This window comes from Lepus europaeus, chromosome 21 (assembly GCF_033115175.1).
Source record: "Lepus europaeus isolate LE1 chromosome 21, mLepTim1.pri, whole genome shotgun sequence".
Taxonomy (NCBI): Eukaryota; Metazoa; Chordata; class Mammalia; order Lagomorpha; family Leporidae; genus Lepus; species Lepus europaeus.
In genome coordinates, this window is record NC_084847.1 from 1829393 (window position 1) to 1851774 (window position 22382).

At 57.0% G+C, this 22382-nt stretch overlaps 2 protein-coding genes across 3 annotated transcripts in view; one reads left to right on the forward strand and one right to left on the reverse strand.

Moving 5' to 3' along the window:
• PDPK1 (3-phosphoinositide dependent protein kinase 1) overlaps window positions 1-22307 on the forward strand; it is a 91811-nt gene extending 69504 nt beyond the window's left edge. For both annotated transcript variants that reach the window (XM_062180773.1, XM_062180774.1), the window contains exons 11-14: window positions 5590-5807; window positions 16264-16321; window positions 16942-17094; window positions 17426-22307. In XM_062180773.1, the coding sequence (XP_062036757.1) occupies window positions 5590-5807; window positions 16264-16321; window positions 16942-17094; window positions 17426-17542 (546 nt within the window). In that variant the 3' untranslated portion in view covers window positions 17543-22307. The remainder of the gene's footprint in view (window positions 1-5589; window positions 5808-16263; window positions 16322-16941; window positions 17095-17425) is intronic.
• Window positions 1-22382, reverse strand: part of RNPS1 (RNA binding protein with serine rich domain 1) — a 426882-nt gene that overhangs the window by 306571 nt on the left and 97929 nt on the right. The gene's annotated exons all lie outside the window — the stretch shown is intronic.

Consider the following 22382-nt stretch of genomic DNA (forward strand, 5'->3'; position numbering starts at 1 on the left):
CCGCCCCCAGACTCTGCAGTCAGTGGGAATGGGGTGCGTCTGAGCCCGAGGTAGGCCTGTGGTAGGGTAGACACCTTGCTGTATCGCCCAGTGGCTCCCAGCGGTCTTTGAAGGGTCAGTTCAGCCTTCTGCCCTCAGCAGAGGGTAGTGGGCTGCGTTTTCACCCTGGGGAATCGGCCTGAAGCCGGATGCTGGACGGGGGTCAGGCCAGTGGAATATTGCCTGCATCCACAGCTGGGCACCTGGCACAGTGCCGGCTGCTTCTACTCGGGCCTTCGCCAGTGTGTGTCTTGAGACGTTCCCGATTGCCACTGACCTTTCTAAGAGCATCCCAGAGTGCCGCTGTTCTGCATGTTTGGAAATGTGATGTTGGAGGGTGCGTGCTGGTCTCCGTCCCTTCCAGGGCTCAGGGGGAGCAAGGCCTGCAGGGCCCCGAGCTGAGGCACACCACTCGGACACTGGGGCTCCTCCACTGCAGCCCCCACAAAGCACATGTGCTGTAGGAACTGTGTGTTGTCAGTGTGAACCTGCTGTTCTGGTAGACTTCCGTCCTGTGGCCGTGTGTGGAGTTCACTGTAGCTGATGGAATCATGCTAGAGAGCGTTTGAACATCTGCCAAAGCCAAGCTAGAATTGCTGGCTTCAGCTCTTGCAGAATAGGCTTTCTTTTCTTTTCTCTTCTTTTTTTTTTTTAGATTTTATTTATTTATTTGAGAGGTAGAGTTACAGTCAGTGAAAGGGAGAGGCAGAAAGATCTTCCTTCCATTCGTTCACTCCCCAGATGGCTGCAACGGCCGGAGCTGTGCCAGTCCGAAGCCAGGAGCCAAGTGCTTCCTCCCGGTCTCCCACAGAGGCCCAAGATCTTGGGCCATCTTCTGCTGCTATCCCAGACCATAGCAGAGAGCTGGATTGGAAGAGGAGCAGCTGGGACTAGAACCGGTGCCCATATGGGATGCTGGCACCTCAGGTGCAGGGTTAACCTACTGCGCCACGTTGCCAGCCCCCAGAGCAGTGTTTCTTATATCTCCGACCTACAGTCTGGCACGGCCTCCGTCCTCTGTGCAAGGTGCCCTTTGCGCCCAGACTCAGAAAGCTGGACCTGGAGAGCATCTTTCCCTCTTGGAGCTATCTTGATGCTCACCTGCTGTCACTCTTGTACAGCAGCTGGAGCCTGTGGGCCCTGTGGGCCCTGTGGTGGCCACCCCACTGGATCTTGTCATCCCTGCAAAAGGGTCCCTGGGACTGGCAGGTGGCATCTTAGTCCTTGGGTTCTGTGCCCTGTTCCTAGTCACTCTGCAGCTGAGCTCTAAGAGAGCGCAGTGGGCTCAGGGGCTGGGAATCTGTCTTTGTGGAGCAAGTGTGTGGGAATTCGCAGACACCCACCCACCCCGAGCCTCCCTGCAGGCTTGTCTAAAAGCCTGGCCTCACTGACTTCAGTCGCCCCCCAGAATCAGACTCCTCGTGTTGCTGGTTGCTGTTAGTTAGATGGTTCGTGCCCAGCTTGTGGGCACTGTGGAAAGTCTCTGGGCAGAGAGCTCAGTGTAGCAGACTTCTCATCACGACAGGCTGGCAGAAGATGCCACCTCAGAAAGTGTCTCCCTGCGTGCGAGGGGTTGACCGTGCCCTCTGCAGCAGGAAGGAGCTTGGCCCAGCAGGTGAGTGTGAGGAAAGCAGGCACTTCTGTGTCTCCCGGTGTGCTGAGTGTTTGCTCACTACTAGTGTGGCATCTGTCCCTGGACTCAGGCTGGAGCTCCTTGGGGGAAGGGTCAGTGTTGCTCTAGGAGAATGCAATGTTTCCTCTCTGCGCACTGTGGAAACCTTGCTCCAGCCTCGGGCTCCGTCAGACCCACACCCCGCCTGGCCTTTGTCTGACCTGAGTGCCACTGAGGGAGGGCACAAGGAGCAGGACAGAGCACAGGGAGCTTTCCAGGTGGAGGGGTGGTCAGGAGGACAGTGGCTGTGGCTGTGAGGGAGGGAGGCAGCCCTGCTTGGTCCTGAAGTTAGCACTGACTGATGGGGTGTGACCTTGGGCCAGTTTCTCTGCCTCAGTTTCCCCGTGTTAGAAATGGAGACAGTAGTAACAGCCACTTCGGTGGCTCTGCAGGCCAGGGCCTGTGCAGACAGTCTTATGCCAGCAGAGTATAAGATAAGTACTCTCCGGCAGCAGAGAGTGGCTGGGGACTGTCTGGAGTTTCTCCAGGGGGGAACAGCGAGGTGGGGCAGACTGGGGCTGGGCGGCGTGAGCTATTGGGGGACCAGGACCTGTATGGGTGAGGCTGGCCTTGCTGGAGTACAGGAGCTAGGACAGTGTACTATATTCTCATCTCCGCCTTTGCTAGTGGCATCTTGTCTCCTCCCTTGTCCCTGGCTCTGGCAAGGCTCAGGCTTGGGGCCTGCTCCTGCCCAAGAATCAGTGCTGGTGGTTCTTCAACCCTGTTGCTTGCCAGCAGCCCCAAAGCGACTAGCACATCTATAAGATTCCATTTTCTTTTTCTTTAAGGTTTATCTTATTTATTTGACAGGTGTAGTGACTTAGAGAGAGGGAGAGGTAAAGAGAGAAAGAGATCTTCCATTTGCTGGTTCACTCCATAAATGGCCACAACGGCTGGGGCTGGGCCAGGCGGAAACCAGGAACCTGGAATTCCATCAGGGTCTCCTACGTGGGTGCAGGGGCTCAAGTACTTGGGCCGTCCTCCACTGCTTTCCCAGGAGCATCAGCACGGAGCTGGATCGGAAGTGGAGCAGCTGGAACTCGAACTCAGTGTGGCTCATCCTGCTGCACCACAGCACTGGCCCTGAGTGACTGCATTTTCTGTGTCAATGCTGGTTTGCAGTTTTCTTGAGTATAACAGGCAACTTGTGTTCATACAAGTCCGGTCTTTGCTGAGATAAGGAGGGAGACTTTTGGCCGGCGCCGCGGCTCACTAGGCTAATCCTCCGCCTTGCGGCGCCGGCACACCGGGTTCTAGTCCCGGTCGGGGCACCGATCCTGTCCCGGTTGCCCCTCTTCCAGGCCAGCTCTCTGCTGTGGCTAGGGAGTGCAGTGGAGGATGGCCCAAGTCCTTGGGTCCTGCACCCCATGGGAGACCAGGAGAAGCACCTGGCTCCTGCCATCGGAACAGCGCGGTGCGCCGGCCGCAGCGCGCTACCGCGGCGGCCATTGGAGGGTGAACCAACGGCAAAAGGAAGACCTTTCTCTCTGTCTCTCTCTCTCTCACTGTCCACTCTGCCTGTCAAAAAAAAAAAAAAAAAAGGAGGGAGACTTTCTTCAAACTTGACTACAGGTGATAACTTTGAGATTCATAGTGCCTCCCACAGAGTCACGAGTGGGGGCTGCAGGATCCATAGCACACTTGTGCCAAGTGTGGTTGTCCTGCTGGCCTGGCCCGAGCTGTGGTCATGCCTCTGCACTGACACGTTGGACACGCTCTGGTCGCTTCTCTCTCTAGCAAGTCCCACTCCATGGGAGCAGCATGAGGACTTGCAAGACTGGCAGGTCTCACGCTACTCTTGTCCTGTTGGTGCCACGCTTACTGAGGGTTCTAAGGCCTCTCTGGGAGGTGAAAACTGGAGTTTAGCTCCTCTTTTGCCCCTCTTCCCACTGGAAAGGGGCCCAGACTAGGCAGGACCCAGGCCTGCCTCAGTTTGGTGGCCAGATACCCAGAGGAGCGGGGTCAGAGCTGCCCCACCCTCCCCAGGGAGAAATAGCATGAGCACCCTGGGTGTGTGAGGGCAGTGGGAGGCAGTGTGTGTGTCTGGCCTGTGGAGGCGCGGTGTGTGGGCAGTGGGAGGAGTGTGTGTCTGGCCTGTGGAGGCGCGGTGTGTGGGGCAGTGGGAGGAGTATGTGTGTCTGGCCTGTGGAGGCGCAGTGTGTGGGCAGTGGGAGGAGTGTGTGTGTCTGGCCTGTGGAGGCGCGGTGTGTGGGGCAGTGTGTGTGTCTGGCCTGTGGAGGCGCGGTGTGTGGGGCAGTGGGAGGAGTGTGTCTGGCCTGTGGAGGCACAGTGTGTGGGGCAGTGGGAGGAGTGTGTGTGTCTGGCCTGTGGAGGCACAGTGTGTGGGGCAGTGGGAGGAGTGTGTCTGGCCTGTGGAGGCGCGGTGTGTGGGGCAGTGGGAGGAGTGTGTCTGGCCTGTGGAGGCGCGGTGTGTGGGGCAGTGGGAGGCAGTGTGTGTGTCTGGCCTGTGGAGGCGCAGTGTGTGGGGCAGTGGGAGGCAGTGTGTGTGTCTGGCTGTGGAGGCGCGGTGTGTGGGGCAGTGTGTGTGTCTGGCCTGTGGAGGCGCGGTGTGTGGGGCAGTGGGAGGCAGTGTGTGTGTCTGGCCTGTGGAGGCGCGGTGTGTGGGGCAGTGGGAGGCAGTGTGTGTGTCTGGCCTGTGGAGGCGCAGTGTGTGGGGCAGTGGGAGGCAGTGTGTGTGTCTGGCCTGTGGAGGCGCGGTGTGTGGGGCAGTGGGAGGCAGTGTGTGTGTCTGGCCTGTGGAGGCGCAGTGTGTGGGGCAGTGGGAGGCAGTGTGTGTGTCTGGCCTGTGGAGGCGCGGTGTGTGGGGCAGTGGGAGGCAGTGTGTGTGTCTGGCCTGTGGAGGCGCGGTGTGTGGGGCAGTGGGAGGCAGTGTGTGTGTCTGGCCTGTGGAGGCGCAGTGTGTGGGGCAGTGGGAGGCAGTGTGTATGTCTGGCTGTGCAGGCGCGGTGTGTGGGGCAGTGTGTGTGTCTGGCCTGTGGAGGCGCGGTGTGTGGGGCAGTGGGAGGAGTGTGTCTGGCCTGTGGAGGCGCGGTGTGTGGGGCAGTGGGAGGCAGTGTGTGTGTCTGGCCTGTGGAGGCGCAGTGTGTGGGGCAGTGGGAGGCAGTGTGTGTGTCTGGCCTGTGGAGGCGCGGTGTGTGGGGCAGTGGGAGGCAGTGTGTGTGTCTGGCCTGTGGAGGCGCAGTGTGTGGGGCAGTGGGAGGCAGTGTGTGTGTCTGGCCTGTGGAGGCGTGGTGTGTGGGGCAGTGGGAGGAGTGTGTGTCTGGCCTGTGGAGGCACAGTGTGTGGGGCAGTGGGAGGAGTGTGTCTGGCCTGTGGAGGCGCGGTGTGTGGGGCAGTGGGAGCAGCGCGTGTCTGGCTGTGCAGGCGCGGTGTGTGGGGCAGTGGGAGGAGTGTGTCTGGCCTGTGGAGGCACAGTGTGTGGGGCAGTGGGAGCAGTGCGTGTCTGGCTGTGCAGGCGCGGTGTGTGGTCAGTGGGAGGAGTGTGTGTGTCTGGCCTGTGGAGGCACTGTGTGTGGGGCAGTGGGAGGAGTGTGTGTGTCTGGCCTGTGGAGGCACAGTGTGTGGGGCAGTGGGAGCAGTGCGTGTCTGGCTGTGCAGGCGCGGTGTGTGGGGCAGTGGGAGGAGTGTGTGTCTGGCCTGTGGAGGCACAGTGTGTGGGGCAGTGGGAGGAGTGTGTGTCTGGCCTGTGGAGGCGCAGTGTGTGGGGCAGTGGGAGGAGTGTGTCTGGCCTGTGGAGGCACAGTGTGTGGGGCAGTGGGAGCAGCGCGTGTCAGGCTGTGCAGGCGCGGTGTGTGGGCAGTGGGAGCAGCGCGTGTCTGGCTGTGGCTCACACCCCGTGCTCTGTGCTCTCTCCGCAGTACGATAACCTCCTGAGCCAGTTTGGCTGCATGCAGGTGTCGTCGTCGTCCTCCTCACACTCCCTCTCTGCAGCAGACGCCGGGCCGCCCCAGCGGTCGGGCAGCAACATAGAGCAGTACATCCATGACTTGGACACTAATTCTTTTGAACTGGACTTGCAGTTTTCCGAAGATGAGAAGAAATTGTTACTGGAGAAGCAGGCTGGTGGAAACCCCTGGTAAGGTCCCCAGACCTCAGCAGCAGTCTGTTTAGGAAGGTGTGGCCTGTGGGACAGTGAGACAGCCCAGTGCCTGTGGGTCAACCCTGCTCCCACTTCCCCAGCTGCCTCCAGTGCTCCAGAAGGAAGTGGGTGTTGAGGGCAGTGGCCCCGGGCTTGAGGGCTCTGGGAACTTTGTGCTCCGCCCACAGACCAGGTGATTGGACGTTCCCAGTGAGCATGCAGAGCCATTGCTGCCACCTCGGAGACACTGGGCTTCCCTGAGGTCTGTCTGCCGGGAGTCGTCATCTTCACCTCACCTCTCCCGCAGCCCAGGGGGTGTCCCGTGTCTGGGCACGTGCCCCTCAGGAAGGCTGGTGTTTCTTGGTGGGCGTGGCTGCCCCTCAGTGTTTTGATGCCCTAAAAAGGGGCTCTTACAAATTTTCATTTTTGTTTATTGTTTATCATTTGAATGATTGAGTGATGGAGAGACAGAGGTCTTCCATCTGCTGGTTCACTCCCAAAATGCCTGCAACAGCAGGGCTGGGCCAGGAGCTCCAGCTGGGTCTCCAGTGTGAGCAGCAGGGACTGACACACTTGAGGAGTACTGCTGCCCTCAAGTTGTATGTGAGCAGGACGCTGGCTCAGAATCAGAGGCAGGATCCAAACCCAGGCACTGTGACACGAGATGCGGCTGTCACAGTACTCACCCTGCTTTCTTTCTTCCTGGGAAGACATCTTATATGGTCGTTGGCTATTTGTGTAATTTTGCTTGTATAAATCATCTATTTTAGAGGCATAGACACACACACAATCTCTATCTACTGGTTCACATCCTAAATGTTTGAAACAGCTGGGCCTGGGACAGCTGAAACAGGGAGGCCGGCACTCACACTGGGTCACCTCTGTGAGTGGCAGGAACCCAAGTACTTCAGCCACCACTTGCTGCCTTCCAGGGTGTGCAGGAAGCTGGACGTGGGAGCCAGGACTCGGGTCAGGTGCTTTAATAAGGGGTGGAGGCATTGCACAGGGCACCGTAAATGCTGTACCTGATGCCCACCCCTTGTTTCACACCCTCTTTAGATGGAGTTTAAGAGACTTACGTAGGTGTCTAGAAGAAACACTTCGCAGACGTTTTCTTTAGTGTGCTGTGCGTTCGCGGGGAGTGCAGGTTCTGACGCGTCCTGTGTGTGACAGTACTGAGCTGTGCCTCTTGTACTCCCTGTCTGTCTCCTGGTACACAGGGGTTGTCCGGCAGTGTGTGACGGTACTGAGCCGTGGCTCCTGTACTCCCTGTCTCCTGGTACACAGGGGTTGTCCGGCAGTGTGTGACGGTACTGAGCTGTGCCTCTTGTACTCCCTGTCTCCTGGTACAAAGGGGTTGTCCGGCAGTGTGTGACGGTACTGAGCTGTGGCTCCTGTACGCCCTGTCTGTCTCCTGGTACACAGGGGTTGTCCGGCAGTGTGTGACGGTACTGAGCTGTGGCTCCTGTACTCCCTGTCTCCTGGTACACAGGGGTTGTCTGGCAGTGTGTGACGGTACTGAGCTGTGCCTCTTGTGCTCCCTGTCTGTCTCCTGGTACACAGGGGTTGTCCGGCAGTGTGTGATGGTACTGAGCTGTGGCTCCTGTACTCCCTGTCTGTCTCCTGGTACACAGGGGTTGTCCGGCAGTGTGTGACGGTACTGAGCTGTGGCTCCTGTACTCCCTGTCTCCTGGTACACAGGGGTTGTCTGGCAGTGTGTGATGGTACTGAGCTGTGGCTCCTGTACTCCCTGTCTCCTAGTACACGGGGGTTGTCCGGCAGTGTGTGACGGTACTGAGCTGTGGCTCCTGTACTCTCTGTCTGTCTCCTGGTACACAGGGGTTGTCCGGCAGTATGTGACGGTACTGAGCTGTGGCTCTTGTGCTCCCTGTCTGTCTCCTGGTACACAGGGGTTGTCCGGCAGTGTGTGACGGTACTGAGCTGTGGCTCCTGTACTCCCTGTCTCCTGGTACACAGGGGTTGTCCGGCAGTATGTGACGGTACTGAGCTGTGCCTCTTGTACTCCCTGTCTGTCTCCTGGTACACAGGGGTTGTCCGGCAGTGTGTGACGGTACTGAGCCGTGGCTCCTGTACTCCCTGTCTCCTGGTACACAGGGGTTGTCCGGCAGTGTGTGACGGTACTGAGCTGTGCCTCTTGTACTCCCTGTCTGTCTCCTGGTACACAGGGGTTGTCCGGCAGTGTGTGACGGTACTGAGCTGTGCCTCTTGTGCTCCCTGTCTGTCTCCTGGTACACAGGGGTTGTCCGGCAGTGTGTGACGGTACTGAGCTGTGGCTCCTGTACTCCCTGTCTCCTGGTACACAGGGGTTGTCCGGCAGTGTGTGACGGTACTGAGCTGTGCCTCTTGTGCTCCATGTCTGTCTCCTGGTACACAGGGGTTGTCCGGCAGTGTGTGACGGTACTGAGCTGTGGCTCCTGTACTCCCTGTCTCCTGGTACACAGGGGTTGTCCGGCAGTGTGTGACGGTACTGAGCTGTGCCTCTTGTGCTCCATGTCTGTCTCCTGGTACACAGGGGTTGTCCGGCAGTGTGTGACGGTACTGAGCTGTGGCTCCTGTACTCCCTGTCTCCTGGTACACAGGGGTTGTCCGGCAGTGTGTGACGGTACTGAGCTGTGGCTCCTGTACTCCCTGTCTGTCTCCTGGTACACAGGGGTTGTCCGGCAGTGTGTGACGGTACTGAGCTGTGGCTCCTGTACTCCCTGTCTCCTGGTACACAGGGGTTGTCCGGCAGTGTGTGACGGTACTGAGCTGTGCCTCTTGTGCTCCATGTCTGTCTCCTGGTACACAGGGGTTGTCCGGCAGTGTGTGACGGTACTGAGCTGTGGCTCCTGTACTCCCTGTCTGTCTCCTGGTACACAGGGGTTGTCCGGCAGTGTGTGACGGTACTGAGCTGTGGCTCTTGTGCTCCCTGTCTGTCTCCTGGTACACAGGGGTTGTCCGGCAGTGTGTGACGGTACTGAGCTGTGCCTCTTGCACTGCCTCTCTTCTAGTACACAGGGGTTGTCCAGCAGCCACTTGCTGCAGTGTGGGCCCTGTCATTTTCACATCTGATGGGATATGTCTTCCTCTGTCTTTTCTAGAATTTTCTCAAGTTGGTTTATGGTATGAAAATGTGAATTTCTAGGAATTAATAAGTTTGTTCTCAGTATTGCTACACACTCCCACCAACAATTCTCAGTTAAACCTGCTATGAACTCTGTGACTTTGTCTCTAGTCAGTCGTTATATTGAAATCGTGATGTTTTCTTGGCCTGTGTGGAAATAGGAGCGCAACAAGAGTCTGTACATCTGTGGGCTTGCTTTGCAATCATTTTTTTTGTAAGATTTATTTTTTATTTATTTGAAAGGCACAGTTACATGTAGAGAGAGGGAGAGACAGAGAGATCTTCCATTCACTGGTTTATTTCTTTTTGAAAGGGAGAAGTGATAGAGATTGATCTTTTTCTTTTTTTTTTTTTTTAATTTTATTTATTTATTTGAGAGGTAGAGTTACACACAGTGAGAGGGAGAAACTGAGAGAAAGGTCTTCCGTCCAAATGGCCCAGGAGCCAGTTGCTTCTTCCGGGTCTCCCATGTGGGTGCAGGGGCCCAACACTGGGGCCATCCTCTATTGTTTCCGAGGCCACAGCAGAGAGCTGGATCAGAGAGGAGCAGCCGGGACTAGAACCCGGCGCCCATGTGGGATGCTATGGGCGCAGGTGGAGGGTTAACCTACTGCGCCACAGCGCCGGCCCCAGATTGCTCTTTCATTTCCTGATTCACCCCCTGAATGCCTGCAATAGCCTGGCTCTGGAGCTGGACCTGTGATGGTGAGCCAGGGGCCCACAGTGGTGTCCTCACCTTTGCACCAAGTGACCACCCTGGGGTACTGTTTGAGTCTCATGGACTCTTGTTCTTGTGTGGAGCCATGGTGGCAGAGGTGCTGGTGTCGGGACATGGTTCGGGAGGTGGCGCCGTGGCATAGCAGGGGAGGCTGCCAACTGCAGTGCTAGAATTCCATATGGCCGCCGGTTCGAGTCCCGGCTTCTCCACTTCTGATCCAGCTCTCTACTATGGCCTGGGAAAGCAGTAGAAGATGGCCCAAGTCCTTGGGCCCCTGCAACCATGTGGGAGACCTGGAAGAAGCTCCTGGCTTCAAATCAGCACATCTCTGGCCATTGCGGCCAATTGGGGAGTGAACCAGCAGATGGAAGACCTCTCTCTGCCTCTCTGTAACTCTGACTTTCAAATAAAAAATCTTTTTATTTTTATTTTTATTTTTAATTTTTTTTGACAGGCAGAGTGGACAGTGAGAGAGAGACAGAGACAGAGAGAAAGGTCTTCCTTTTGCCGTTGGTTCACCCTCCAATGGCCGCCGCGGTAGGCACGCCATGGCCGGTGCACCGCGCTGATCCGATGGCAGGAGCCAGGTGCTTCTCCTGGTCTCCCATGGGGTGCAGGGCCCAAGTACTTGGGCCATCCTCCACTGCACTCCCTGGCCACAGCAGAGAGCTAGCCTGGAAGAGGGGCAACCGGGACAGAATCCGGCGCCCCGACCGGGACTAGAACCCGGTGTGCTGGTGCCGCTAGGCGGAGGATTAGCCTATTGAGCCACGGCGCCAGCCATAAATAAATCTTTAAAAAAAAAAGCACAGTTGGAGCCAATGGCACCTAGCAGAGCCAGGTGACCTGAGTTCTGTGAAGCCATGTGCTTGTCAGAAGTGATGGCTTTTATTGACGTCTGTGTGGTGGTATGGGAGTTGCGGATGGGCACTTGGGCTGCTAGCCCAGGTGTTGCTGACTGTTCGCCCTCCTCAGGGAACCCCAGACAGCGTGCCCATATGGCCAGCACTTCTCTTGAACGTGCTAGGAACGAGCTTGTCACTTGGTCACTTCCAGGAAGACACAGGTGGTATTTACATCATTACTAAAATTGAAATCTGGAGGTGAAAATCGCGATTTTGGTAGATGTCGTCCATCATGTGAGCTTGACGTCTCCCCAGTGCTCGTCCTTGAGGAGCACAGCGGTGACGATGGTGACCTTTTACAGGACAGACGAGCCTCTTCCGGGTGGCACATGCGAGGCGGCGAGTAGAGTGCAGGGGGCCTGACTGGGCTGGATGTCACTGCACCTGGAAGCTTCCAGTTCTGCCTCACAGCTCATCTCATGAAGCTGCTGCGTAGTCCTGGTGCTTCAGATCGTGCGCAGAATCCCCTCACGTCCAGTGCTCCTGGCCAGGCTGTCTCGCAGGTCGCACAGAGCCGCTGCAAGGCACGTGGCAGAGTCCAGCTCCCCGCTTGGCTGCATCTTAAAGAGCCGTGGTGCCAGCCCTGCTCCACTTCTGATCCAGCTCTCTGCTGTGGCCTGGGAAAGCAGTAGAAGGTGGCCCACGTCCTTGGGCCCCTGCACCCACGTGGGAAACCTGGAAGAAGCTCCTGGCTCCTGGCTTCAGATAGACTCAGCTCCGGCTGTTGCTGCCATCTGGGGAGTGAACCAGCAGATGGAAGGCCCCCCCCCCCCGCCTCTGTGTAGCTCTGCCTTTCAAATAAATAAATAAATGTTTAAAAATAGTTTTGCAGAATGCTCAACAGGGCCATACTCCCTGTTAAATAATTGTCTTTGGAAAATACTGGTTTTTTTTTTAAACATTTATGCTAATATGTATTGGGTTTACTTTTTTAAAAAGTTTTTATCTATTTTAATTATTTGAAAAGCAGAGACACAGGTACACCTCCCAACTGCTGGTTCTGTCCCAGATGCCTACTACAGCTAACACGGGGTCAGTCCAAGGCCAGAATCCTGCAATGCAGTCTGGGTCTCACACCTGGGTGTAGGGATCCAAGTACTCGAGCCATCACACGCCACCTCCCAGGTGTGCATTAGCAGGAAGCTGGAATTGGGAGCGGAGCCAGGGCTCGAACCCAGGCACTCAGCTATGAGATGCAGTCATCCCAAGCAACATCTTAACCACTGTGCCAAATGCTTCCCCCCCCCCCTTTTTTTTTTAATTTATTTGATAGGTAAAGTTATAGACAGAGAGACAGAAAGGTCTTCCTTCCATTGGCTCACTCCCCAAATGGCCACTACGGCCGGCGCTGCGCCAATCTGAAGCCAGGAGCCAGGAGCCTCTTCCTGGTCTCCCATGCGGGTGCAGGGGCCCAAGCACTTGGGCCATCCTCCACTGCACTCCCGGGCCACAGCAGAGAGCTGGACTGGAAGAGGAGCAACTGGGACTAGAACCCGGCGCCCACACGGGATGCCAGTGCCGCAGGTGGAGGATTAACCCAGTGAGCCACGGCGCCCCCCGTGTTGTTTGTTAATGAATTAAATATTTGGAAATGTCTCTCTCAGTTTTCCACATGGTATGTATCAATGGTTGTAGCCCAGAGAAAGGAAAGTTCTGTGGTGTCTTCCATGAAGTTTAGGGGTGTAAAGGGCTCCTGAAGGTGGACAGTGGAGGACTGGCCCTGTAGAGCAGGGCAGCGGCCAGCACCCACCCCCACTGCACCCTGGGGTTGGGACCTTGCGTGTGGCCTGAGCTTTCTTGGGCATCTCAGGCTCGGGTACTTGAAAATGTCTTTCAGGGTCTGGGTGGAGTAAGACAAGGGAGCACCCTGGCTTTGGGCTTAGTGACAGGGATTCCACGTGGTCACCCTTTGTGAGCCATAAAGCCCTCGGCCCAGTGTCCTCATCTACACGGTGGTGGTAAGGGGTTGCCAGGTGGGAAGCCCTATCTGTGCTGGCAATACCAGATGTGGCTCTGAGTCTTCTACCCGTGAGGAAGCCAGGACCAAGCCAGCGTCAGGCGTTTCTTCAGGAATGGACATTGACGATTTCAAAGTGAGAATGTGTGAAGTATTTAACCTTTTGAGAGAAGATCAATAACCAGTAGCAGTTTATAAGCTAATTGGTTAATTAACCAAGCGAGTGGCCACGATGTTGGCAGCAGCACGGAGCCTATCGATCTCTCCCTGCAGCCACAGGGGAGCCGCCGAGCAGGGCCAGGCCGGTCTGCCTCCCTGCATGCGGGAAAGGCTGTGCTGCCTAGTCGGTCGCCGAGCTTCAGTTCTCTGCCTTGCGTTTTTCTTCCTTGGGCTGAATTTCCAGAACTGAAGTTGCCTCTAAGTTCAGATTTCCAAGTCACTGTTACGGCCTCATTCAGGCCGGGGCCTGTTGCAAGCGCTGCTTCTTTAGTACCCAGGCCGTAGCACTCTGAGCCCCAGGAGAACAGCCGACAAGGGCTGGATTCCATCCCCGTAGGTACGGCCACTGAGAGCTGCTTCATGCCACCCACTTCTTCTTGGAAGTTTTTTTTCCTGCTCAGTTTCCTGTGGAGCCGCTCGACCCTGGGAGGCCCTTGGCTGCCCGTGCATCGTGTTGGGTGCTTTGTGACCCTGGGAGGCCCTTGGCTGCCCGTGCATCGTGTTGGGTGCTTTGTGACCCTGGGAGGCCCTTGGCTGCCCGTGCATCGTGTTGGGTGCTTTGTGACCCTGGGAGGCCCTTGGCTGCCCGTGCATCGTGTTGGGTGCTTTGTGACCCTGGGAGGCCCTTGGCTGCCCGTGCATCGTGTTGGGTGCTTTGTGACCCTGGGAGGCCCTTGGCTGCCCGTGCATCGTGTTGGGTGCTTTGTGACCCTGGGAGGCCCTCGGCTGCCCGTGCATCGTGTTGGGTGCTTTGTGACCCTGGGAGGCCCTCGGCTGCCCGTGCATCGTGTTGGGTGCTTTGTGACCCTGGGAGGCCCTCGGCTGCCCGTGCATCGTGTTGGGTGCTTTGTGACCCTGGGAGGCCCTCGGCTGCCCGTGCATCGTGTTGGGTGCTTTGTGACCCTGGGAGGCCCTCGGCTGCCCGTGCATCGTGTTGGGTGCTTTGTGACCCTGGGAGGCCCTCGGCTGCCCGTGCATCGTGTTGGGTGCTTTGTGACCCTGGGAGGCCCTCGGCTGCCCGTGCATCGTGTTGGGTCCTCTGTGGGCTGTTTGCTCGAGGTCTTTTCCAGCCTGTTCTCTGGATGATTCTGTTCTCAGGAGATGGTGGTTGCTCTGTGTTTGGTGACTTTTGCTTTCATCTTGGAAGGTGACCCTCTCTTGCAGGTTGAGCAATATCCCATTATCTTCCTGTGGTTCCCTAGTTTGATTTCATGTCTTAAACCACTTGTGCATTGTGGAAGTGGTGAATATAACAACACCAGGAGGGTGCCTCTTTTTTTTTTTTTTTTTTAAGATTTATTTATTTGAAAGGCAGAGTTACAGAGTGGTCTTCCTTTTGCTGGTTTACTCCCCAAATGGCCACTATGGCTGGAGCTGGGCCGATCCAAAGCCAGGAACCAGGAGCTTCCTCTGGGTCTCTCATGTGGGTGCAGGGGCCCAAGGACTTGGGCCATCTTCTACTGCTTTCCCAGGCCATAGCAAAGAGCTGGATAGGAAGTAGAGCAGCTGGGACTCGAACCAGCACCCATGTGGGATACCAGCACTGCAGGTGGCAGCTTTCCCAGCTATGCCTCATTGCGGGCCCTGAGGGCTCCTTTTTCTGACCTGGATGGAGAATTGGCCTGGCCATTAGAATTTGGTGGCCCCAGCCCAGCAGCTGGTGAGAGCTTGAACCAGCCTATGCTTAGAGGGACCCTCTGCCTCCCATGTGGACCACCTCCCATATGAGGTAACTCCTACGTCTGCGTCGGCTCATTTGTGATTATTTACTTGACATTATATTCCTGTGAAACAGGGCTAATGGTTAGAATGGGCTTTTTGTTGGGCTCTGTGGTTTTAGTCCACATATTTTTTTTTTTTTTTTTTTGGACAGGCAGAGTGGACAGTAGAGGGAGACAGAGAGAAAGGTCTTCCCTTTTGCCGTTGGTTCACCCTCCAATGGCCGCCAGGGTAGGTGCGCTGCAGCCGGCGCACCGCGCTGATCCGATGGCAGGAGCCAGGTGCTTCTCCTGGTCCCCCATGGGGTGCAGGGCCCAAGGACTTGGGCCATCCTCCACTGCACTCCCTGGCCACAGCAGAGAGCTGGCCTGGAAGAGGGGCAACCGGGACAGGATCGGTGCCCCGACCGGGACCAGAACCCGGGGTGCCGGCGCCGCAAGGCGGAGGATTAGCTTACTGAGCCGTGGCGCCGGCCTAGTCCACATATTTTTGTGTTTTGTACTTTCTTTAGTAAAAACCAAATTTTTGAAAACTCATTTATCTGAGAGCAGAGAGAACATGGTCTTCCTTCTACTGGTTCGCTCCCCAAATGCCTGCAGTGGCCGAGGAGGCTAGAGCTGGGAGCCAGGAGATCATTCCAGGTCTGCCAGGTGGGTGGCAGGAGCCTGGTTACTGGGACCTCCTGGCACCTACGTGATGGGTGTTGAGACCTGACCAGGCAAGCCCAGTTGGTTCTGCAGCTCAGGCCCTGGGCTGGTCAGGTTAAGCCTGGTGGGCGGATCTGGTTCTACCAGCTGAGCTAGTCTTGGGCCAAGTGCTCTGACCCCTCAGGGTGTGCGTTCGCAGGAAGCTGGAGTTGGCAGCCAGAGCAGGGGATTGAACTTGGGAACTGTGAGGGGAGAGGCGGCCCCACCCGCCCTGCTTTGTGCTTTCTGCTCCTCAGCGTGTCCTCACCCTTCGCCTTTGCACAGATCTCCGTGCTGGTTTCCCCTCACGCTCAGCGTTGTGCGCACGTGTGCCTCCCCTCTAAGAGGTGAATGGTGTTTGTCCTCCTGCAGGCCGCAGTGCTCTTGTTCAGAACCTGGGCTTGTGTCCTGCAGGCAGGTGCTGGTGCTGAGGCCTTGGGGGGCGGGGCGTCCAGCTGAGCTGGTCCTGCGGCCAGTGCAGGCACATGGGCTGTGCACAGGCGTTTGCAGGTGCTCACACTGCCTCTCAAGCCTTTTCGGATTCAAACACAGGTTTCCACAGTAGAGCCTCAGATCAGGAATTTCAGTCAAAGGAGACAGGACACAAACCAGGAACTTAATTTTGACCAGATGAGCTGATGCAGCCTGTTAACTCATTATTTGCTGTAACATGTATAAGCCAGAGTCTCTTTCGAATTCCTCCACGCAAGCCAAGTCCAACTCAGCTCTCCCAGGGGGTTGTGACTTTGAACTGCTCGCTGGGCCCTGAGCGCTATACCAGTCTTGGCCTCGGGAAATAAGGACTGTGATGTGTGTGTTGCCTGTTCCACTCTGCGGCGCCGTCTCGCACCACCTACTCCTTCCTTGGAGGCACCGCCCGCAGAGAGGTGCCATTAGGCACTGTTCCGCTCTCTGTAGACTCTGGCCCCACTGCAGATGAGAAGCTCTGTAGGGGGCTGGGTGCTTGGGCTGGGCTCCCTTTGGGGTTTTCCCTGCTGCTGAAAGAGGTGGGGGGGCAGTGGCCATGGGACTCGGGCAGGGGTGCAGTTTCTGGAGGCAGAGCTTTGGAGCATGTCTGCCTGTGGCTCTTGACACTCGGTGATTCTTGTTTTCTTCTTTTCATAGGCATCAATTTGTAGAAAATAACTTAATACTAAAAATGGGTCCAGTGGATAAGCGAAAGGTGAGTTGGAGCCCTGCCCTTGGCAAAGGAACCTGTCTTCCTGCAGGCTGGCCCTGGGGTCCGGCCTCCCTCCTTGGGCTCTGGGCGAACTTCCTGCCTGCACTGCCCTTCTTCTGGAGAGCCTGGAGCCAGCAGGCGGGGCAGGTTGGGACTACACCGGGCCGTGAGTACAGACAGGCCTGCAGCCCTGTGGCTGGCCCAGCAGCCTGGCTGGTGATTTCTACACGAGGCTGGGCCCATTTTTGCAGTTCCTGCTGTGTTGAGGAGGCCATGTCTCATTGCAAGTTGGGTTTGTTTTTGTTTTTATTTAAACACCTTAGTTTTGTTTCTTGTTAGGTTTTGTGTGTTAGGTGGGTTACTCATGTCAGAACACATCAGGCTCAGCGGACACAGGCCCTGTCCAGGCCTGGGCGCCTCACTGCCAGCTAGGCCCCCTGTGACCTTCTCTGGCCAAGCAGCAGGCCCGAGCCTCTGTGTGTGTGTCCACAGTTGCTCAGAGGAGCTGTGCTGGGCCTGGGTGAGAGGACAGCGGCTCGGGGACCATCGAGGCCCGAGGACTGCCGCAGGCGCTGCCGCCCACTCCCGTGCCTTCCTAACGCGGGGCCTTTCTTCCGTGTCAGGGTTTGTTTGCGCGACGGAGACAGTTGCTGCTCACAGAAGGGCCACATTTATATTACGTGGATCCTGTCAACAAAGTCCTGAAAGGTGAAATCCCATGGTCGCAGGAGCTCCGGCCAGAGGCCAAGAATTTTAAAACCTTCTTTGTGCACACGGTGAGTCAGCTCCCGAGGGACGCCAGTCGAGGCCTTGGCGCCTGCGCTGCAGACACCCCTGGGCTTCGCCTTTTCCCCACGTCCCCACGTCCCCGCATCCACAGCCTGGCTCAGGAGAGCTGCCCCGTGCCTCCATCTGGGAGACCCGGGCGGTGAGTCATTTGCCTGTGTGTTTAATTTCTGCCCAGATATGGGGTAAGGAATAGTGCCCTGCTCGTGTGCTTCCGGAAGGCTCTTGCAGTGGCTGGCAGCAGGCCAGGGGTTTCCCCTGCCAGGCTGGGTGGGGATGTGGTGAGGCTGCCGAGGACACCGACTGGCTCTTTGTTTGCAGCCTAACAGGACGTATTACCTGATGGACCCGAGCGGCAACGCACATAAGTGGTGCAGGAAGATCCAGGAGGTCTGGAGGCAGCGGTACCAGAGCCACCCGGACGCCGCTGTGCAGTGACAGGGCCTGCGGCCGGGCTGCCCTTCGCTGCCAGGACACGTGCCCCAGCGCGGCTCGGCCGCCTCCTGGGACGCTTCCAGACCACCTGCCAGCCATCTCAAGGGAACGCAGACGGCGGGAACTTGCAGCTTTTTTATTTAAAAGAAAAGAAGAAAAAAAAAATCCAACCACACAAAGAACAAAATCAACAACTAAAAAGGAATTCAGGGTCGCTTTGCTTGCTCTGTGTGCATTATGGAGGCTCCCACGTGCCCTCATGGCCGTGGGGACCCAGCTCCGTGCACGGCAGCCATGTTCCTGGCCGGATTAGTGAACAGACGCAACGCCTCCACTTCTCTTAGCGGCAGTCAGAATGCACACCGCACCCCCTCTTCCCATGCCAACCCCGGGCTGCTGCTGCTGTGGCTGAGGGCACAGATGTGTCATTGGTTCTTTCTGCCCCCTCCCAGATGATCACAGAACCCCTCCCCTGGCAGCTGCCCCATGCCTCTGCTAGGTGGTCCCCAGCCCTCTGTGGGCTGCAGGGGTCTTTGCTTTTGTGCGTGTGCTCAGTGTCTTGCATCCCTCGCATCTGGCCCTAGAGGTGTTGTTGGGCTTCTCTCATGCCCCTGGCGTAGCTCTGATGGTCCCTGCCGTCTGTTGGGCAGGCATGTTCTTGAGGTGGGTGGTCCTGAGAGTGCCCATTTTCCTCATCCTGTGGCATGGTGTCGGACGCTAGGGCTAGAGAGGGTGCTGTCCCTTGTGGGCCTGACTAGTGTCCAGCGGGGTCACTGCACACGAGGCGCAAGCCTGTCCCTTGTGCAGGGGAGGCCAGCAGGTTCTGCTGAGGGTTCAGCCAGAGGAGATGACCCAGTGCCTGGTATGGAGGGTGAGGCCTGGGCCCTTCCTGGGCGTCTCGGGGAAGGCTTAATGAGCAGGCCTCCTGCACTGGCCACAGGAGGCCAAGAGAGAACCCTAGTGTTGGCCTGGGGTGCTTCACAGTCCCCTGCAGACGGCACTGGGGTGCCAGGCACCCAGCATCATGCGCACCCTGTTACTGTTGTGGTTAAATAGTTCTCAGCTCACGCAGTTTTTACATCTCCACGTTGAAAATGCAGACACCTGCTTGTGCTGCCAGGCCATGGAGTCCCATCAGGGGGAAACTTGCCCGGAACATTGTTCCTCACCATCGCACAGGAGGCAAGAACAGTGCGCTTCACCCAGGTGCGCCCAGCCTGGCGTCCCCTGCCGGCTTTAGGGCCATCCCCGTGGGGCCTTTGGCGAGGGGACTGCTCTGACACTGATGCCTTGGGCGCATTGGCCCTGCGCTTCCTGCAGGGAGAGCTGCTAAGGACCTGGCATGGCTTGGCTGTCCCTCTCCTTCCTTGGGTTGTCCTAGAGGGCAGCCCTGAGCTGCTGAGGAGAGCAGCAGGGGCCGCGGCCTCCCAGGCCTCTCCTGGGGCCCCCGGGAGCGCCCGGCCTCGTCGTTTCCCACGTCCACAGAGGCAGCCGCAGGGCTCTTCACGGAAGGTTCTCCCCCGACTCCCACCTCTTGTCTGTCGGGCCCGAGTTGAGAGAAAGTTTGTTCTCAAGCTGTTTACCAAGGGTGGCTTATTGAAAACTGGGGGCTTGGGTGGGAGCCGTTTCTGCCTGGGTCTTGTCCACACTGTGTGTGAGCTGTGCACCAGCTGGATTGTGTGGAGGCCTCACCTGCCCTTGGTGTGCCCCGGGAGCAGGCCACCTAGGGCCCAGCACAGGGCCCAGGGCCTGTGGCTGGAGGCCCAGCTTCTCCCCTGGCTCTTGGAAAGGCTTTCCTGTGCTAGGTGAGTCTCCTTAGGAATCTGTTCCAGCGCACTTCCTGTCGTTTTCCCAGAATGCCCTGTGTCTGTGTGCAGGTGGCGGTGTTCCCACAGGTGCAGGAAGCTGCCGCCCCCGGGCCTCTGCTCGCAGAGAAGCAGGCAGTGCCGAGAAGGCCACGGCTTTCACGAGAGCACTTGGCCAGCTCCTCGGGGGAAATCTGGTTGCGTTCTTCCCTCTGGATAGCGCCCCTACCTCCTGAGCTTCACCTTGGAAACCGCAGACGTAGAGTTCAGAGGCGAGCTGACAGCTGTAGCGACCAGCCCTGCCTGTGCTGACGGCGGCCGAGCCCTTCTCGGGCCACTCTTCCTCAGAACCCCCCTCTTCCCAGCCTCTGTGTGAATTTGTAAGGTCCATGCATATGTTCTTTCCCAGCGCTTCTCACTTTTACCCAGCCACCCGTAAGGCCTTGGCCGGCACACAGGTGCCTTACACTATGAGTAGTGTGGACATACGAGTGTGGATCAGTCCAAGATGAGAAAGCAGTGCCCTGGAGTCTGATGGTCAGGAGCCGGCAAGGACACGTGTCCAGGCGAGAGCACACCCTCCCGGCCCCTCCTCAGAGGAAACTGGTCGTGGCGGCTGTTACAGCCCACTGTGCCTTGCCTTTCCCCAGGGACACAGAGGAAGCCGGGGTGGGAGTTGCTTCCTCCTCTCTTTCTGTGGCCCGGCCATGGCGGTGACCCCCGTGTGGAGCACGGAGCTGCTCGGCCCCTGGAAGGGTCTGCGTGCTGCTGGAGTTTGTCCCCCACTTGTCAAATGTGTGCTCTGAGAAGGATGGCTCGTGTTGCCATGCCAAAGCTGATGGGGCCTTCACCTCTGCCTGCCCCTTTGGGCCGCTTCTGTGGTATGTGTGGCCTGTGCCTGAAGGAATTGTGGAAATAGCCCCAGCCAGCACACGGGCTAATTCTGTACTTTCTTAAAAGTGACATCTGTTTTTGTTTTTTAATCCACTGTAGGCTGCGCACCCAGGGAAGACCCCTGTGGACGCTGGGTCTGCAGCCTGCCCCTCCCTGCCCCACACGTGTTTGTCTGCTGAACTGAACCGGGAACACACAACACGTACCCTTTGCGTCAGGCTTCTCTCACAAGCTTGTCTCCAGCGTCTTCCCGCGTCAGGACCCGTTCTTGGAAGACGGCTTCTGATTCCCGTGGAGCTGACGGCTGTGCATTTACTGTGGCCGACCTGCCCGCTCCCCTGTGAGACACTCAGATGGTCCCTTGTTGAAATAACGCTGTGATGAATGTGCTTAGAGACCTTGGGTTTTCACTCCTGTTTTCCCGCCCCTCGGTGCCTACAAGTGGTATTTTTGGGTCAAAGAGTTTGTTCATTTCAAAGATGCTGCTCTCTCCTTGGACGCTTAGATGCCCAGAGTTCAGGAACAGAACCCCTTAGTTGTATCCGACAGATTCTGAACAGACGCTTTCTGATCAGCTGTGTGTTCCAAAGAATGTCTCAGCAAGACCGTGTTTCGTCAGTGCTGAGGTGACGGCGCCCCTGCAGACGCACCTGGGGCGGGTTTTCCTGGAGCCGGCTCCCTTCTCAGTGCAGAATCCTGCTAGGCTTGCATGTTGGTTCTCTTCCTCCCTTGCTGCTATGGCTTTGCAGGGCTTGGCGGTGTCTCCCAATCCTGTACTTTGTGTCCACAACGGTACTGAATTTGCATCTGCACAGTCAGCAGAGATAGAAAGTGTTGAACTGACCTCGCCGTGTGCTCGGTGGGTGGCTGGTAAGGAAGTTTATAGCCTCAGGAAGTACACTGGGCCGTTTGGAATCCGGAGCAGAGCCAAGGCCCCACTGGAAACCGTGTGGCTGATGGAGTTTCACAAACTCCCCCCAGAAGGTCCCTGGTGGAGGACAGCACGCTCAGGCTTTCTCCAGCAGGTGCGGCTTCCGGGCCACCTCCCCACCCCCTGCCCACGGTGTTGCAGGCTGCCTCGTCGTCTTCAAGTCAAAACCACCCCAGTTTGGTTGCACCGTTTATTTCTCCGCATTAGCTGAGGCCCGTTGATTGCGTGAGATTCTTGAAGGCACCATGCTCAGTGCTGGTCGACTCCCTCGGCGCCTGGCCCACAGACCTCAGAGCCCGCAGCTGCTCGGAGAGCTGTGTGCAGACGCTGTGTCCTTGGAGAAGTCACCACACTTTGCATTGTGTCCTTTCAAACCTAACTGACGTTGACTGCACACAAGCGCCCAGCGCCCAGCGTCAGGGCAGGCGTCACTCCCCAGCCTCTGGGGAGGGGCCGGATTCCAGCCGGGAGCAGAGGTGCACGGTGGGGAGCAGGATGGCCCGCAGGGATGCCTGCACTCACGGCAAACCGTCCGCCCAGGCTGTCCCAGCTTCTGGCTTGTGAAACCTGCTGGTGAAAGCTTCAATGACGTTGGCAACAACTTAGCAACGTGGCGGGATGACCAGTGGCGTGCGAGCGGTCCCTCCGGTCAGTGGCAGGCGGTCAGAACACGTGTAATATTCTCTCCCTGGTCTGTAGCTGTAACTGTGATGTACAGGCAAAGCAAAAATTTTTAAAAAGTATGAAAACAAATAATGCAATGATATTAGGATTTACACTTTTGTATTTTTATTCTTATATAAGGTTATTTGCCGGCTATTGTTGGCCTCTAGTTCAGTCTGTTATTTAAATTCTAATATATGAATTATTTGGATTGAATTCATGTTCGGGGCCACGTTGTTGTATGTATTGATGTACAGCCTTGAATGTGAATAATTATTGTAAACTATATTTTACAACCTTTTTTTTCCTGGCTTTATTATATAAATTTTCTATTTGGTCAATGATTTAATCATCATAATTTAATGAGTCTGTTTATTCTCTTCCTTTCAAATATTTGTGCTGTAGATGTAGTTACTGGATGATGAATTTTCCTCGTACGCTCGGTGGTCTTGTAATAAAAAGCATGTAGCGTGTAGCCGTGCGCTGGCGTGCCTCTTCCTTGGGGCGGGGCCGGGCCCCGACCCGCAGCCTGCGGCCGCGCGAGCCCGCC